Here is a 17,951-nt window from a genome sequence, read left to right on the forward strand (position 1 = left end):
TCCCTCCAGAAAATTATATTGAAGATCTTATTTGCTCCTCAAACATTCAAAATAGGAAAAGAAGTCACATTGCTCCAATCCATTCTTTTGCTTTGCCGTAAAATATTCTATCACTTCGGAAAACTTGCAAATGGCCGACTGTGTTTGAAATCGCCCCAGAATGCATCTGGATACGTCATGTATGCAGATGGTTGTGTCCCTTGAAAATGCATAGCTCTCTAACCTAACAGCCGGGAAAATGAGCCTTGACAAAAAAAAGCCGACAAATTCAGGCTAAAAACGAAATTTTATTTTCAACCCTGCTAAATATTCGTGAGTTTTTGACTTGGTTTCAAAAACTCGCAACGTGTTGCCAAGTAAAATTTTGCGCAAAAAATCGTCCCTGGTACCATGTTACACAGTGAATGATTTTTCGGTAACATTGTTTTTGTTGAAAATGTAAGCCCTTTAAAATTCTCTTTTGATCCCCCCCCCCCCCCCCTCACCACACACACCACACACACACACTTTTAAAAAACATTAAAGTTACATCTCTTCTCCACTCACCACTTTCTTTAATGGCTTGTTCAATAATGAAAGTGATGTATACTAATCTCTTGGGCCAGCCTGACAGGTAACAATATTTTTGCCTGTGCTTAGGAGGTTTTAAAATGATTGCATAAATGGCAATGAATGCTCCACAAAATGACCTGTCCACAACAAGAGGCCAGCTGACAAGGCTTGAAAAAAAGTTGTATGTACCCTCCTTGAAATTAAGTTCAAATTAAAAAATGTTTGTTTTTTTAGCCTACAAATAGTCATCTTAACCTAATGCAAACATTATGGGCATTAGTTAAGGATCATAGTTTACTTACCACAATTGTGCGTCCAACAACAGAGTCCTTTCCAATAATGGAAACTAGTTTGTCCGTCATGTCAATTTTTGCTTTACCATCTTTATCTGCTGTGATGTTACCAAGGTCCCCATAATGACTGTAAAAAGATACAAGGAGGACAGAGTTATGCACAAATCTAACAACTTATATTACAGTCGAACCCCTATTATGTTGCCACTCATTACCGGTAAGTGGCCACTTCCTATTAAGCAGCCAGTTATCAAAGTCCCCAAAGTATTGCCAATATAACACTGTAAATAAAACTCTTATTTTGCAGCCAAGCGGCAGTGACAACTTAAAACATTCTCTTGAAGTGATTCTTTTGTCACTAAGCTAAGTGACCACCTTTGATTTTTTGGAAATAAAGTGATGTTTTTACCACGCCTTATGCTAACTTCCTTGAACCCTATTAAGCTGCCAACCTCTATTAATTAAGCGGCCACTTACCATTTCCCCAAAGGTGGCTGCTTAATAGTGCCTCTACTGTATTACTGTCAAATAGTTAGGGACATGGGGTATGTTTGTCAAAAAATGGAATGAGCCATGCAAAATGGTAAAAATATATCTTAAAAAACAAACAGGGTTTGTACCCTTTTTCATAAACAATATTCCAGTATTTTTCCAGGACTTTTCAAGGAATCATATTGATTATTTTTCCAGGACTCCCAATTCTCATTTAACCCTTTTACTCCCAAGATCTCAAATGCTATTTCTCCTTACTGTCTGTACATTTCTTATAATGTTAGTTCTGAGAATTCAGTTGTTACTTGAGTTGAACAGATTTCCAGAACTTTCCAGGACTGGTTGTCTTTTCCCAGGACTTTCCAGTCCTGGAAAGTGGCTCAATAAAATTTCAGGACTTTCCAGGACCCATATGAACCCTGACAAAACCAACATCATTCAGTTTCCATACTGTTCACAAATGTTCATCTTTGCCTTCTTAGAGATGAACCATAAACCCTTGCCAAAAATTGCTTAATTGAGATGGATGTCACTGACAGTCAAAAACGCACTAGTTTAAACCAGTGTGTTTTTTTGTTTTTTGGACATCACTGATGCAATATTTGGATTGCTTACTGCACAAGGAAAGATGTCTCTTGACGACTGGCGACTGCACACATTATGTCAAAAAAGTGGTAGATATAAAGCCACTCTTAATTAAATTACTTGTCATGCCAATTTTTACCCTTGTTAACTTCAGCTTTCTCCAATTATCTGGCCATAGGTCACCGAGAAAGAGCCACAAAGAGTAAATTCAATTTTTATGACTCCCATTGCTTGGTGAATAGGACTCAAGATTTTCTAGCAAATTACAAAGAGAGCCATGTTTATTATTTGTCCTTCCCTCGACTACAAGGAGGCATTACGGCTGCTCGGCCTCACTTCATTGAGAGAACGGCGCCAACATTTTTGCCAGCAGTATGTCTGTAAACTTCAGGATGTAAATAGCCCTCTTCATTTTCTTTTGCCTCGAAGTGAGGAGATTGTACATAACTACGACTTAAGATCCGGCACAAGTCGTAGCACCATCAAGCCTTGCAGAACGAAGCGTTCTCAGCACTTCGTCACTTTTCGCTATTTATCTCGAACTAGCTTGTTTATAATAGAACCTTATATTGTATATACAGTATATTGTAATTAATAGTTTATATTTATACCTTAGCTTGTTTTTTACTCTGTAATTCAGTTATACTGCAATGAGTGTCTATTAAACATAATTTAATATTATTATTATTATTATTATTATTATTATTATTATTAAAAAAAAAATGGCCCAGCTCACAACGAGTCTCTCGTAGCTTAGTTGGTTAGAGCACCCAACCGCTATCTGGGAGGCCATGGGTTCGATTTCCGTTGGGGACTCAGAGTTTTTCTTTGTCCCATGCTCGTATCATGTTGAATACTTCATCTTCATTATAAAAACATTTTTTTACCGTATTTCATCATCTGGACCTCCATGAGTTTTACCCGTAGGATTAAAGTGGGGACCAGCACTGGTACAACCTAAAAATGAAAATAAATAAACAGCTCACCATGGATACAAGATTTTGAACAGTAAATTCCAAGTTATCAAGTCTAAGCGCACTTGCCATTTAGAAAAAAAATCTGTAAATTTTGATTGGGATTGAACCATGCATAAAAACCTCTTAGAGACCCTACCATTTGTGCCATCACCAAACTGGTGGACATGAAATCCATGTTTTCCTTCAGTAAGACCCGTTACTTCCCCAGTAATCTTACACTCTTTTCCTTCGGCCTCCTGTTGAAGTTCATATGTTAAAAGTAAAATATTATACCAAGGATCTAAGGAGCTACAAGGGTATGATCAGTGCTTAACCCATTGACTCCTGACCTGGCCACAAAGGATCCGGGCATTTGTCCCGCTTGTGACGTCATCACCTTTCACCCAGAAAGGCGACATCTATGCTCAAATTGTGAAGCAGAAGAAGACCTTTCCAACGATACCTAAACCTGCGCGATGAGATTAATGGAGCTTGAAATATGAACCAAAACGCTTCAAAATTTAAGCAAAAAACTCAGAGGAAAATTGCCTCTTTCCACCCTTTGCTTGTCCATGGTAAGTAGTTCTTGCCTAGTTTGCGCTTTCGCGGTAATTCTTCTACTAAAAAGAAGCCTGCTAGAAGGCCAAACACTGCAGCAAAAAGAAAGGAAGAAGAGAAAAAGGAAAAGCGAAAAAAAAAAAAACGAAAAGCCTTAAGTGGTACGATGGTTTATCATCCAAAAATTTTGATTTGTGCGCTTGCACAAGCTAAAAAGTTGTTAAACGCGATTCTGGTGAGAAAAAAGGATGCATTTTGTGTTTCGAGGGCCGTTTTGAGTGATTTGGAGGTATTTTAGCTTATAATAGACCTTAAAAAGTCAAAAACATATAAAAAATGCATTTTTTTGGAAAATCTCCAGGAGTCAAAGGGTTAAAGAGTGCGTGCTTGGTACATTCCTACTGGGGTGGAATGCCCACTGCACGCTACCTGTGAAAGGGGCGAGGGGTTTGGCCGGGGGAGGATGCCATTAGCTTGAATATTTATACTGACACGCATAAATCTCGTGCACGGTCAAATGTTTAGCTTTCTCTACTCAAATTTGTAAATAACGATTCTCCGTCCGCAAATTGCACACATTATTAAAATCCTGTCAGCTTTATGTTAGGACTTGCAATGGAAACGGTGTGCTGTGTGGGTGTTGTCCAACTTTGAGTTTTACTCGCTCGTCAAAAACTGCACACATATAAGTGACAGGCGGTTTGCACGAGAGCAAAAACTTAAGCAATAGCGTCACTGACTTCAACGTATAGTTTAAAAGCATTAGCTTTGCCCGAAGAACTTTTACAGATTTCATTCCTATGTTGCGTGTTGTTTTGACAGCAAAGACGATCTGTACAGTACGAAAGACCACGAAAGAGAGAGCGAATAACATTGCCTACGTCTTCACACTTCCTCAAGCAATCCTACCGTACCTACCAACTCACCTGTTCAAAGTGGATCACACCCTTCACGGAGCTGTCGTTGGGCAATAAAACGCAAACTGCCTTTGCCATATTTTCACAACTTTAACCTCGCAAACTTACAACTCTGTTGCAATACCTTTCCTTGCGGAGCGAGCGAAAAGATATTCGGGAGCGCGTGTCAAGGTAACACGTGACCTTCTTGTCAATCTCACAGAGGAACCTGGGACTTGGATCGGAAAACCGCCAGGTCATCATTCTTTGTTACAGGTCCCAAACAAGTGAAGTGTCTTTCCTGCTTTCATCCATTTTTTTCTTCCCCACGGGTTTTTACCCCAGTTTCTCATGAAGACTTTATAGGGTACTAAGAGCCACAGTTATGTTCCTTTCTTTATTTTTTTCTTTAAAAAAAAAAAAAAAAAACTATGGCAACGCCAGTAGGACCACAGCTATTTTTTTTTTTTTTTGTCTTTATTTATAAAAAAAAAAAAAAACTAGCGCCGCTAAGGCCACAGCTATTTTTTCTTTTTCATCTTTTTTAAAAACACTATGGTAACGCCGCTAGCGCCACAGTTATTATTTTTTCTTTTTTTAAAAAAAAACTATGGAAACGCCGCTAGGCCTATGACGGTCGACTTACTGTGAACGTAAATTCCTGTATAATCCGCAAATGTGCCACGGTAATCTGGTCGTATAACGAGTTGGCCATAAAAAAAAGGTTGACTGAGCTTTTTTTCAACCAGTAACGTTAGGCTAGGGTGTTGCATAATTTCTAAGGTTTTATGTTATTTCGTTAGCACGGCGCAAGTTAAGCAGGTGAGACCCAACAAAAGTCTATAATACTTTATTAAAAACTAGCAATGGTATATTGCAATTCCCGAGTTTTGATTGGTTAACGGGCAATGGTATATTGACCACAAATATGGTAGCCGATACGCGTCCACGAAAACAGCTGGGGAGCTCAAATACTGCAATTCTTTGGGCGTTTTTAATAAACTGAACAAATATTCCACTCGCGCTTGTTGGATGAGATCGTTATAGGCAACTCGGCGCTACGCGCCTCGTTGGCTATCTAAATAGTAAGAAAAAGGCGGACCGCAAAAGGACACGGTGAGAAATCACAATGGAGCACATGCTCCTTACAAACAAACATGTTCGCAAAACGAGAAAGGGCCGCTGGACGAGGACTGGTTGAAGATAACGGGGCATTCTCGTCCCCAGAGGCCGCGATCCTTCTGGTCAGCACCAGGGAGATCGCGGCGACGATCGCCGCCTCTGGGGACCAGATGGAAGAGGACATAAGAGGTACGTCGGTCTTTTCTTGTTCAAAACTGGGGAGAAGGGTAGTACGGGGTACAATGGTCTTATTTGGGCGGTCCCCTTCTCTTGACTTCCCATCTTTCTGACAGCCCTCCAAGCGACATAGCCTCCCACGCAGTCGTTCTTTGGGGCGATCGTGTTGAGTTCAATGAAAGGTTCAACTCACAACGTTTTCAACTGCATCATAATTTATTAAACTAAGGTTATGAATATCTGACTGCAATTTTTCTCTTTATTTATTAGTATCTTTTTTTTCCTTTTTCTGCGTGGATGTTCAAGGTTGACATCTCACTGTTATGAACACTTGGACCCCACCGTCCCTTGCTCGCGACTGTGAAACACTGGTAACTCGTGAGAGAACGAGACAAACACAAGAAAAGCTCTCAAAAAAGTCACACGAGGCATGCAGAAAAGCCAAATTCGAAATTGCCGAGTGAAAGAAGTGGTAAACAGATGATACGCCCATCTGTTTACAGTAACAGATACGCTTGCTCAACACAACGAATAAACAGGTTAAGGTCTCATTAACAAAAAATACCCGAGTTAGTTTATCATGCTAAATTTGGCCCGCTTCAGATTGCTTTAGGTCAGTCAGTCAGATGTACATGAAAAGAAGCACGTTTTGAAATAGCGCTTTTCTTTAAGATCTATTTTAAGTTTGTACTTGGCACATAACCTTTTTAAGGACACTAGTCAGCCCCGCCTTTCGGGATTTTCGGTATTATATTTCACGCGGTGTGTCTAAACGAAAACGGATAAAGGTACATGTAATCCAGTAACACAACTGGTAGCGTAGCCTGCAGAACAGGCGGTTTATAAAAACTCGCACTTCGCGCTTCGACCCGTAAAATAAACCGCCTGTTCTGCAGGCTACTGGTAGCGATGCGATAAGATTTTGCCTCACCATACAATTTTTATAATATCGATTGTATCGAAAATGGCGGATTTCTCGGATTTCAAGGCGTGGCTGACTGGGGTCCTTCAGTAGTAGTAGGCTCGGTCACGCTTAGGTCACGCTACTCATGGGGACTCTAGTCTCCTTGGCAGCCGTTCAGTATTTGGGTCGTCACGCCACGTTGCGTGACGGGCCCAAACAACGGCTGCTAAAAACAATTTATGTTTAAACCTACTAGTCAGCAATGTAGTGTAAAACAGCGCGACCTAACCCTTTAATGTGCATAGCATCAAAACCAACTGTAACAAATTCCGTTGTTTTCACTTGCTTGAAAATAGATTAGTTATAGGTGACAGAGTTAGCCTGGTTTGTTATCATCTCTAAAATCCGTTGCCGTTGGTTCCAGCAGCTGACTTTTCAAGCGTGAGCTTAATCCTTGATTACTGGCTGGCTTCACTTAAAGTTGACAACGAACCAAGCATTTTAAACGAGACAACAACTGACTGAAGGATTTCCTCCAAAAAACCACAGAACTGGAAGACGGCACTATGCCCAGAATAAAACTGAAAAGCTTTTCCTTTTTCAAGGAATCTTAGAGGGATTTTATCTATAACTTCACGTGTACTACAAATAACTCGTGTGTGGCTGCTGTATGCAAGAACCTTGGCATCAAACCCGACAATTCTGGTATCTGTGAGCGGCCATGACTTGGAACTGAGATGAAAGAACTGCGCAAATCGCACTTGCTTGTGTTTAAATCTCGCATGCCATGAGAAAAGACAGCAGTCGAAGAGTTTTGGGGAACGGTATGAGTGAACATGGCGTAGAAAGGGTTGCTAAGAACGGTTGTAGTTCAACCAAATACAGATTCACGTACAGCTATGTGACGAACATGCTTCGGAATGCGAGAGTAACACTATCACATCAGAATCTGACAACTGCAAACAACACTTTTCTTCCTGAAATAAGGATAACACTTGTATTACTTTTAACGAAATATAAGCTAAGATAAGCAAGCCCTGCGACTTTGCTACCCAACTGACAAACCCAATAACTTAGTAAGATTATAAATTAAGAGCAACACCGGGGTAGCGACAAACAAAGCCTTCCTCGGTCGGGTAGGGCGTTTTACAACAACCCCTTAGGACCCTTACACACAGGAATGTAGCTGGGAGCACGAGGATCCAGACCACTGCCGGGCAACTCGATATGGTTTGGAGAGATGAGATGATTGGAAGCGAAGCGCGGAACCCCAGGGGAGTCCCCGGTGGTGTAGGTTGTAGTAGCGGGCATGACAGCCATCACTTCAGCGATCTTGAGCTTCAAGGTTTCGATCTCACGATCTTTCGTCTTGAGGTTCGCCTGCGCTATCTCCAGCTGCCTGCGCGTGTCGCCTAGAGCCGAGAAGAGGTCAAGCTTTAAGCGGGTCTCGGAGCTCAAACTGTTCTCAAGATGAGTGTTCTTGCCCTGCATGGCTGTCAGCGCAGACATTAACACCTCTGTCTCTTTCTTCAACTGCATGCTATCGTATTCCCTGGTCTTCTGTCGCAGCGTTTCAGCCTCTTTGTCGACACGTTTGATCTCCTCTTCCTTATCTTGCAGCAAAGCGCGCAGCTGACGACTATCTTCCTCCAGTTCGTTCCTGAGCGCGTTACACGCGTCGTGACCTGTCGTTTCGTCGCGCTGCTTCGCTGCCGCGTCCTCGGCTTTTTGTCGTCTGCGCTCCTCGCGTAGCTGACTCTCCGCCAAAAGTCGGGCATCTCGCTCAGTTTTTAGTTTACGTTCCAGAGAAGAGATTGCATTACGATCTTGCTGCCGAGCCGAGGACATACTTTGCAGTCTGCGAAGAAAACATAAAACAGTATCAATATTTAATTCAACAGATAAATTCTTTGGAAGCAAAGACAAGAATGGCCGGAAAAAAAAGAACGGCACTTGTTTCATTCGTTGTTTTCGTTATTAAGACGGAATCCGCCAGGACTTCGAGTATTAATTAGACAAAATTATGTACCAAATGAATTACATCTTATTGCAAACTACTGGGTTTCTGTTTATCAAAAGAAATCATTTCTAACAACACAAAACATCGAAAACAAATTTTGATGTGCCACTGAATCGCTTAAAAGACGATTTTACAAAAAGCTTCACGTGAGATTTTACTTATAGTTTATATGGTTCTTGTGAACTTTGAAATTCATTTTCTCAGCTTCTGATAAGAAGTTGTTGGTGGTGTTATCACGGTTAATTACTTACACCTTTAGCTTTAAAAAAGGGTAGAAAATAACGCAATAGGATTTAAATTATTCTGGTACTCGATTTTTGTTCAACTAGAAGTAGGCCGAAGGAGACCTGGAGAAGAACAGTGCAGAAAGATTTTTTGGAGCGTGAGCAAAAGTGGAGATCCCTGACGAAAGCCCTATGTGCCACTAGGCACTCTGGGTCCTGAAGAAGAAAATTAATATTACTCGATTTCCTGATGGATTCGGTCTTAACAATTCACTTCCTCACTTTCTGGTTGCCTAGCCTGAGTATCAGGCTTTTCTAAAGGGGAAGGAAGAAAGGGTAGAAGCGCGAAAGTCAGACCTTCCTCTCCTCTTTCCTTCCCTACCCTCTCCCCCTCCCCTTAGGAAGGCCTGATACTCAGGTTACTGGTTGCCATACCCTTGTCTCAGGTTTTCTCTCATTTTAAGGTAATTCACGTGAAATAGAACTGCTAATAGATTTACAACCAAACTTTGCCGGTTGGTTGTTTAGCTAAATGGAACCTAAATTTTGAAATAAAAAGGGGGGTTACCGTATTCGTTTAGCAGCAGGAAGACCTTGCATATACACATAATTCCTTAACAATTCCTTTGCAAGTACTGGCAAAGTACACATTTTCGGTGAAAATGTATTATTCTGCCATACAAATTGATCTGTATTCATTTTATAGAAATAATTTGATTGCTATTCTTGAAGTAAGAGAAAAAAATGACAGGTCACCGAACTCGTTTACGAGAAACGATGATTTATCTCTCTCGTGAGCTAAGCAGCATAGAAAAAAGAGGCCATTTTGTTTGTGTGCGCGCGCTCATTACGAGTAAAATTCTGCACAGTAAGGATGCGCAATGCAATACTAGGGAATCACCGGCTCGACTTTGCCGCACCAGAGTCCTTAATGTTTACAAGTGAGAAGAAAGAAAACCTGGACGGTGGTAACTCGTAAGCCTGTCACCACGATCACTCACTCGGCTGTAAGTATCACTGACATTACGAGACACACCAAACTCCAAGATGTGGTTCAACTTACTTCTGCTGTATAATCTCGCACTCAGACTTCAACTGCTGCAGTTCAACCTTAGTAGAGCGTTCACTGGCCATTAAGCTGTGCATGGTACATCTTAGTTCCTGCTCACCCTGTCGACTGGTCTGCAACTCCACTCTCAGTCGCTTGCTATCATTCTCTAGTTGGGTTACATTGCTCTCAGCGCGACGACTGAAACAGGAAAAGCAACGCTTGCATTAAATTACGTGTTAAGACAGAGAACTTTTACAGTGAAGTGGATTGTATCGTAGTCAATAAAAAAATTGCTGGTAATTTTTGCAACCTTTTTGCAGAAACAAAACCCAGGGGGAAGGCGCTCTTTCTCCCAAAAACACTTGGGGCTAAAATAAAAGACTAAACAAAATGTTTGATAACAACCCCCCCCCCCCCCCACCCTTTTTTTTAAAAAAAATCCTGGATTGCCCCTGTTTTCACAAAAAATTACTGGTAGCCTTAAGACGCTTACCGTAGCAGCTTCTCCTCCTTTAGTTGAGAGGAGAGACTGGGTCCAAGGTCAACTGACTGAGATTTCTCATGTCCCTGAAGAGAGAAAAGAAAGTAAATCTATGAAACAAGAGGAAAAACAAAATGAAATTACTATTAAATTAAAATCAACAAAGTATTGCCCGTACCTTGGGTGAGTTGCTCCTACTGTTCTTACGACTGTTGCTAATGGAACTACTGGACGCACTCAGAGAATCGCTGTCAGACTCATCATGGTCGTCGTCATCATTATTATCATCGTAATCTTTCAACTTTTCATTTCCTTTCGTGCCATTTTTCTTGGATGACTTTGAAAACACTCCACTGAATGTAGCACGGTTCTGTTGTCCCCCTTTACTGTTCTTTTGACTTCCTCCTTCCAGAGATAGTTTATCAAGTTCATTTAAGTTATGGTCCTCACTTGACTTCTTTGACGCAAGATTTGATAGGACATCTAGCTCTTTCATCAGAGCATGTCCTTTCGCCTCTAGATCACTTATTTTTAAGCCGCGACGACTAGCCTCCTTGGCTACAAATAGTTCAAGGTCAGTCTTTGTGTTTATGCCATTTGTCATAACAGGTAGAGACCGCCCTCTTGGTAAAACAACATCCCCATTTGCAACTTTACCATTACAAATAGCTGCAATTAAATCAATGGCACAACAAAGTCAATAGTACCAAGTAGTAAACGACAGTTTGTAGACATTTCAAACCAGTAACTCTTTGGCACAAGGTGTAAGAGTCAATGAAAAGGGGCTAACATCCCACCGCAATCTTAATGAACAAATGCCTTATTCGTGCCCTAGTTTGAGATCTATGTACACTGCTGTTTATAGCATGTACACTGTACCCAGGGTTACAGGTAAATAAATACATAAATTAACTAATTAATTGACCACTTTCCAAATAGGGCTTTTCAGGGCCAAAAACACTGAAACAAATATTGTAAATGAACATAGCGTGATCAAAAATCCCAACTGGCAGGAGGCAGACCAGCTGGCTATTTACAAGCATAGCCAAGGAGTTGAATTCAGGACTACCAAGAACAACACCAGCTAGTGGTCAGAACAGGACTTCATCCCACAGCCTCCAGATTTCATGTAATACTAACAACATTATGCTACAAACCACAGGTTTCTTCTCTCCTATCTAACATAGCTGTTCCACAATTTTCCATTAGATAAGTAAAGTTTCAGAATACGTTGTTAAATTAAACTTAAGAATTAAATTCGTACCTCTGGATGGTCTTTCTGGTGGTTCAGAATGGTTATTTGTCTCAGGAGGCAGCGCAAGGTTAATAAGCTGCATATAAAACTCATTTTCCTTTGCAACATGCTGAACTCGTCGCTGTAAATTTCATGCAAAAGGAATAAATAGATAAATAACTGCTCTGATTAGAGGAACAACACAGGCTTTTTCTTTTGGTTTTTTAGTTTCCAACCGATTTGAGTTCAGTGAGACAGACAACACACCAGTAATATGAAAAAAAACATGGTCAAAAATGAATTCATTTCAATTTCTTAAGATTTAAATTATCCTTGTCGCCAATAAGTGCGTTGCGCTTGGAGATTCTGACATGTTAATGAAGTTCTTATTCCTTCATTCATTCATTGTTTCATTCAAATAATAGCTTGATGTTTTTGTAATGTTTCTTTTTTAGAGTGAATGAGAGTGATTAGAGCTCTAAAGTTATAGTAATTTTCACTTTTCAAGTCAAACACCTACATTCCACTGAACATGTAACAAATGTCATAAAATCCCATTGAATCTTGAAATTATTCTTACCTGACGCATTTTATAGCCTACATAACTTTTAACACCATAGCCAAGAGTCACCACAGGATAACCAATGCTGCAAAATAAACAAATACATAAACAAACAAACAAAAAATAAGTTATGTTAAACAGGGTTTGTACACTTATTTTCAGGCCAAAAATTCAAGGACTATTCAAGGACTTTCCAGGACCTTTCTTGGAAATTTCAAGCACTTTTTTTCATGAAATTTACCCAAAATCAACAATTTCCAGTCTGCTGTGCTGTGCTTGCTGAAGAACTAAAAAAAATGGCTCATTTTGGGGGTCTTCTCATTGCTTTGAAGCCTTTTGACGTTCAATGAAAAAATCAAGGACTTTCAAGGGTTGACTACCAATTTCAAGAACTTTCAAGGCCTTGAAATCGAACTCCTGAAATTCAAGGGTTTTCAAGACGCGTACAAACCCTGTATGTAGCACAAGCCCTAGGATTTCAAATCCCATGGAAAACTGAATTTTTCAGTTCTGTGCCCAGAGATCATGGCGACCCATCTGTAACTATTTTTTTGGTTCCATGAAAATTCATCAGAACCTTTTTTTAGATATCACTGATTTTAATAAAGAAGAAGAGAATCTTCAATAATTTTTTTTTAAAATTGAACTATAATAGAATGAACATTCAGTGGTCAGGAGCAAATTGAAAGCTAAGTATTAATTAATACAGATTTTTCCTGCCTCAAACAAAGTTTTCTTGCACTGTCATAGCAACAAAACCAATCTTGATATCACAATTGCATGTACAAACATTGAAAGTGTTTTGTAATAAACAATGTTATTACATTGAATAGAGCAATCATGTATTTGGAAAAAGAGATTCAACAAAAATCTGAACACAAATTATATTGCTACATGCTGACAGTATGGCATGCAAGTCCTTGTTCAAAGCTGTTTTGATGTCACTGCTGGCCTTGCTATAAAAAAATTTACGCCATAATTTTCAGAGCTGGGTCTTAGCCAGGATTTTTAAAGAGGGAGTCTAACTTTTACCATGGGGAATTTGGTCCCATCCCCCCCCCCCCAGTGCAAATGTGATCCCAAAATAATAAGATTTACATTCAACGAGGTGGCTAGTTCAATACCTGGCTTCGAAAATTGCATTGAAGGGATTCATTTGCAATATTTTTTGACTAACAGACACTGTAGCCATATTCAGTAATGAAACCAGATTATTCTGTTTATTTTAGTGACCCCCCTTTTTTGTTAACACTTCGGACATGGGTAACTCATAACCTCACAGTGGAAAAAGTTTTAGAAAAAAATGATGTTAAAAGATTTTTGAGCGAATATCCTTAAAATATTATTAATTGACTTTGATTGGCACCATTGTATTGGCTTGTAACAAGGAGTTAGATGATGTATATACGGAACTTTTGGCAAAAAAGTTACCATAATTAAGTATTTAAGCATAAGGTTTCTGTTTAAATCCACAAAATCATAAAACACTACTTAGAAACAAACACAAGAAAACTGAATTCATAAAAGAAGGATTAGGTTCAAGTTTTTCTAGGATGTTTGCAAGCATGTCACAATTCAATCGTAAAAGATTGTGAATGGGATTCATGGAGAAAGTTTGCTCAAAGAAGTTGCACTGTCAATCATATATGACAGGGATATGCATCTCTTGGCCTAAATCAATAACTTTTTCAATTTTCTAGTCTATATTTCCAATTTGACATACTTGTCAATGTACATACATGTACTTTCCGCTGGACTATTCAGCTTGAACATTCTCTAGCTTGATTTTTTTTGCTAGTCTAGACTGTTGTGACTGACTTCATGTTTTATTTTTATTAAGAAAAATGACTGGATAACAAATACAAAGAATGTATATTAACTTTTATACATGCAGCATTAAAACCCGTGACAACAGGGAATTGATTCATTCATTTAGGGCCTCTTCATATGATCCCGGTTGACCGGGCTGGCCCAGTTACCGAGATCTCGGCTCACTCTTATTTTCTTTGTAAAATTTTGGATGTGTTCATATGAGAAGGTGGGCCAGCCCGGTTACCGATATCTCGGTTTCTTCAACCGAGATATCGGCAACCAGGAAGAAAATTTTCCCATATGAACACTCCAACCCGGCCGCCGGGACGCAACTTTTTTTGAGAAAATAGCTTCCCTTTCGTAACTGGGTGGTCAAAATGGCTTAATTTTGCCTTGTATCTATTTCCACTTCAGAAATATGCGAATTAGCTTTATTAATAAAGTTACAAGGGACAATAAAGCTACGATAATCGCGAAAGATGCAACTTTATGTGTCGCCATTTTGGCTTCGTTTCTTGAATTTTATCCCCGTCAACCGGGCTAAAATTTTCCATATGAACAGACGTCAAAATCCGTCCTGGTAACTGAGACAGCCCGTAAACCGGGCTCATGTGAAGAGGCCCTTAATCGACACAAGAACAGGCAGTCTTGCAATTATTAAGTGCGCTCAGCAGATTATAAGTCGGAAACGGAAGTAAGCCAAATCAACCAACAATTCAGAATGCATATGCATAAAACTGGAGAAAGCAATTAAGTCTAGGAGATCAAGGGATTGGAAATTGCTGACAATGGCATTAGCAAATTGACATGATTTTGCCTTTGCGAAACCACTTGTGAGTTATAGTTTGGCGTCAAAAAAGCATATGCAGGGATGTCGCTAAAGGCCGGCTGCCGGCTAATTTAACCGGCTGAAATAGAACTTAAATCCAGCTGAAATTTCACACGAAAACAAAGACTTAGGTAAACTTTAATAAGAACTGTTAAAGGCAGAAAAGCCAGCTGGGCTTGTTGATGAGCCGACTTAGTGTTTTCTTAGCTACATCTTTGCATATGGTTAACATTCTCTTAAGAAAATATAAAAGTTACAGCTATTACAGAACTGTTGACTGTGCTTTTATTTTACATTTTATCCAAATCATCTAAATTGAAAATGAACAATTTGCATCAAGGTGGTTTAAATTAATAAATCGATGTAAAACAGGTTAAAATAAAATAACGGTGGAAAGAGGTACAATACATGCACTTTTATTGAACAACCATAAACGAAATGTAAAAATAATTTATATGAAAAAAATCGACAGACTACAATTGTAGGTTTTTTTATCATTTTTCAAACAAGGCGAAATCTTCTTTGAGCTGTCATTTAGGCATTTGGAAATAAACCGTAGTTTAATGATTAATTACTCGTAAAATGAGAACTCCCGAACATTCGACAGGAAAATTGGCGCTAAAAATTTAGTTATCGATAAAAACAGGGATTTTCAGACCAGGGGAATTACCGTGAGTTTATTTCTCAACTTCAACACGCAAATATCTGAAGAAAATTTTCCATAAAGCTGCCTAACTCACTATACAATAGGGCATTACTTCCGACACGAAAACGATGCCTGCTTTGCATGAAATAACCAGCTGCCCTCTGAAAATTTCTGACTAGAATATAAATTAGGGACGTCTAATGTCGTTTCGCTCTGAGAACTGTTCATATCATTTTTCGTTCAACAAAAATTTCTGAACTAGCCTATATTTTAATAAAAATGATTTTAAGGTTATGGTTTAGCCCCAAACTTACCAGTGAGCGGCGAACGGCCGACAGAGGTCTAAATGAAAAGGAAGATTTTTGAGCTCGCGAAGTCGAACGGACGCTTCCACATAGACAAACAGTAACCATAGGCTAACGGTTGGTAGGCATAAACCACGATCTAAAAACATTAAAACAGTCGATTATTAGACAAAAGAAATAACAGATATTTAGCTGTATATTTTAAACCAACATGCAAAAAACTCGCGCCGGTTAAATCCTGTTTCCCGGCAATTCACCGAATTCGAAATGTAAGTTTATATCTGATCCACCAGTCGGCCTGACGAAATGTAAACATTGAAAATCTTCCTTATGTGAATGAAGTTATACCCGCCTCTGGCTGTACTAATCTGCTAAAAATCATCTCAATAGAATTACCTGTATGCCAGACGAACTGAACCCAGACATATGTGCTAGCAGCAAAGAACAACCAATGTACGGGTAGAAACATCAAACATACTAAGTCTGAACAGAAAGCCAGCGTGAGGAAAAGTAGAGAGAAGGCCTGTAAAAAAATAACGTGAAAAATAAGCGGCTAGAACAGAATTACGGATGCTAGGACAATTTTCTGGGCAAACCGCATCTATGATAGCAACCTTGAGATCACTCAAAGAGCCAATGAACAGCAAGAAACGACTGATTTACGGTAAATAATTTGCGTGAAAGTAACTCACTTACCAACCCTTGGTACTTGAACGAGTCGTAAGCGCTTCGCAACAGTAGCCAAAAAGGCCAAAGATATTCAAAGCGAAACTCCAAAAGGAAGTCCGCAGTCAACACCATAATCCATACTAAGAAAAATCTGACGTACAGAAATACACTAAAAGAAATAAAAATCGAGAACAAGTCAGAAAACCGACTCTGTATTCGTGGTGTGTGAAGTGCAAGTGGCCAGAGGCCAAACGACCCGACAAAACAACACTTCGACTTTTACCTTCCATAAATCGATTCTGTGATGCGAGAACGTTTTAAAGGCCTTCTAAGTTTTGAAGGATCAATACTTCTTCTCTTCATTTCGAAGTGTGGCTCATCGAATGCGGTTTTCCGAAAGCGTGAATATGGAAAATATAGAATTAACTCAGTGAGGAAAACGGACAACTAAAACTGATTTCCCTAAGTAATCGCTTATTGCGCTTGCGTGAGATGACGTCACACCGCTGTCATGACATAGCGGCCATTCCCTCGATCCCGCCCCTGTTCTCTCGGTAGACAGAAAATTGTAATTTTTGTACAACACGCAAATAATTTAATTTAATAAATGCTAGAAATAAAACATGTTTCAAGCCCAACTTGTAAAAATAATGATTTTTTTTAAGCTTTTTGCACGATTGAGCTTTCTAGTCACGACAGAAAGAAAGAGAGCTTTGTGTGAACGGAACAACATTTTTCCCTTTCAATGTTTCGTGACTAGCCTGCGAACAGCCCCTTGTGCAGGATTGTAGGGTTTAGACAGATTATGGCTTCTGGTATAGGGCAACAGCAACAACAACAACAACAAAGCAGCGACCGGAGTGTGCGGGAAAAAATTGTAAAGCCGAGCTCGTTCTCGCAGCGGAATCCCTTTTTATTGGGGTATACAATTCTAAGGGGACAGACCCTGACTCGTACGTCCCCAGTCGTCTTTTGAGTCCGTATTGAGTCGATTACTGAACACGGAGGGACGAGTTAGGGACGACCATGAACGTAATGGCGCTCCTGAAAATATTTAATTGCCGTAACTGTAAGGATGCGTAAAATGCGTGCAATAACACAATTGGTTTCGGGACCATTAAATAGGGGTATCGAATGCTCTTTGCGAGCATTTGCGACCATTGCGAGCAGAGCGTTTTTCTTTGCGAGCACGAGCATTGACAAAAGTTAGCTTGCGAGCAACGAGCATTTTTCGAAAAGCTACCTCCACTAAAAACCGAGCATGCAAGCACTTGAAAAAATTTGCGACCACGAAGAAACGACCACTCACTAAAATTTTGCGAGCAGAAGCCTAATTTTGCGAGCACTGCAAAATATTAATAGACCATTCTTGACCCCTTTAAATCCTACACCAATTTCAGAACATTTTATGAGGAACCACCCACGATGTGAGCACAGTTACAGACAAGAAAAAATAAAAAGGAAAATAACGCAAAATAAATCAGCCCCTACATGTTACTCCTTAGCATTCTTTCTGAGAATGAGTTTCCCTCGCTTTTTAAATTACATCATAATCCGAACCATACGCGGTCTAGCATATGCAC

The 17,951-nt window shown here is 39.7% G+C and overlaps 2 protein-coding genes across 2 annotated transcripts in view; both read right to left on the bottom strand.

The window, feature by feature from the left end:
* The window catches only part of LOC144656548 (uncharacterized), a 12,328-nt gene extending 7,801 nt beyond the window's left edge, over positions 1-4,527 (bottom strand). The window contains exons 1-4 of the mRNA XM_078516771.1: positions 4,363-4,527; positions 3,036-3,135; positions 2,810-2,879; positions 855-972 (exon numbers count right to left, since the gene is read on the bottom strand). Of these exons, the coding sequence (XP_078372897.1) occupies positions 855-972; positions 2,810-2,879; positions 3,036-3,135; positions 4,363-4,431 (357 nt within the window). The 5' untranslated portion in view covers positions 4,432-4,527. The remainder of the gene's footprint in view (positions 1-854; positions 973-2,809; positions 2,880-3,035; positions 3,136-4,362) is intronic.
* A 1,297-nt stretch (positions 4,528-5,824) lies between these two features.
* Positions 5,825-16,829, bottom strand: LOC144658919 (macoilin-like). Its single transcript, XM_078519420.1, has 10 exons — positions 16,652-16,829; positions 16,396-16,537; positions 16,096-16,222; positions 15,709-15,838; positions 12,126-12,192; positions 11,576-11,687; positions 10,490-10,980; positions 10,324-10,397; positions 9,843-10,028; positions 5,825-8,393 (listed from the first exon to the last, which is right to left on the bottom strand). Exons 1-10 carry the CDS (start codon positions 16,729-16,731, stop codon positions 7,682-7,684), a joined length of 2,121 nt encoding a protein of 706 aa, XP_078375546.1. The 5' UTR covers positions 16,732-16,829; the 3' UTR covers positions 5,825-7,681.
* Positions 16,830-17,951: the final 1,122 nt, after the last annotated feature.

This window comes from Oculina patagonica, chromosome 6 (genome assembly GCF_052425735.1).
Source record: "Oculina patagonica isolate OP01 chromosome 6, crgOcupat, whole genome shotgun sequence".
In the NCBI taxonomy this organism is placed as follows: domain Eukaryota; kingdom Metazoa; phylum Cnidaria; class Anthozoa; order Scleractinia; family Oculinidae; genus Oculina; species Oculina patagonica.

Excerpts from the sequence above, each read along its gene's own strand:
- LOC144658919 (XM_078519420.1), bottom strand. The coding sequence starts at position 16,731 with ATGAAGAGAAGAAGTATTGATCCTTCAAAACTTAGAAGGCCTTTAAAA. Across the intron at positions 12,193-15,708 it reads CGGCCGTTCGCCGCTCACTG|CATTGGTTATCCTGTGGTGA; the intron begins GTAAGTTTGGGG and ends TTTATTTTGCAG. Across the intron at positions 10,981-11,575 it reads ACCAGAAAGACCATCCAGAG|CTATTTGTAATGGTAAAGTT; the intron begins GTACGAATTTAA and ends ATTTAATTGCAG.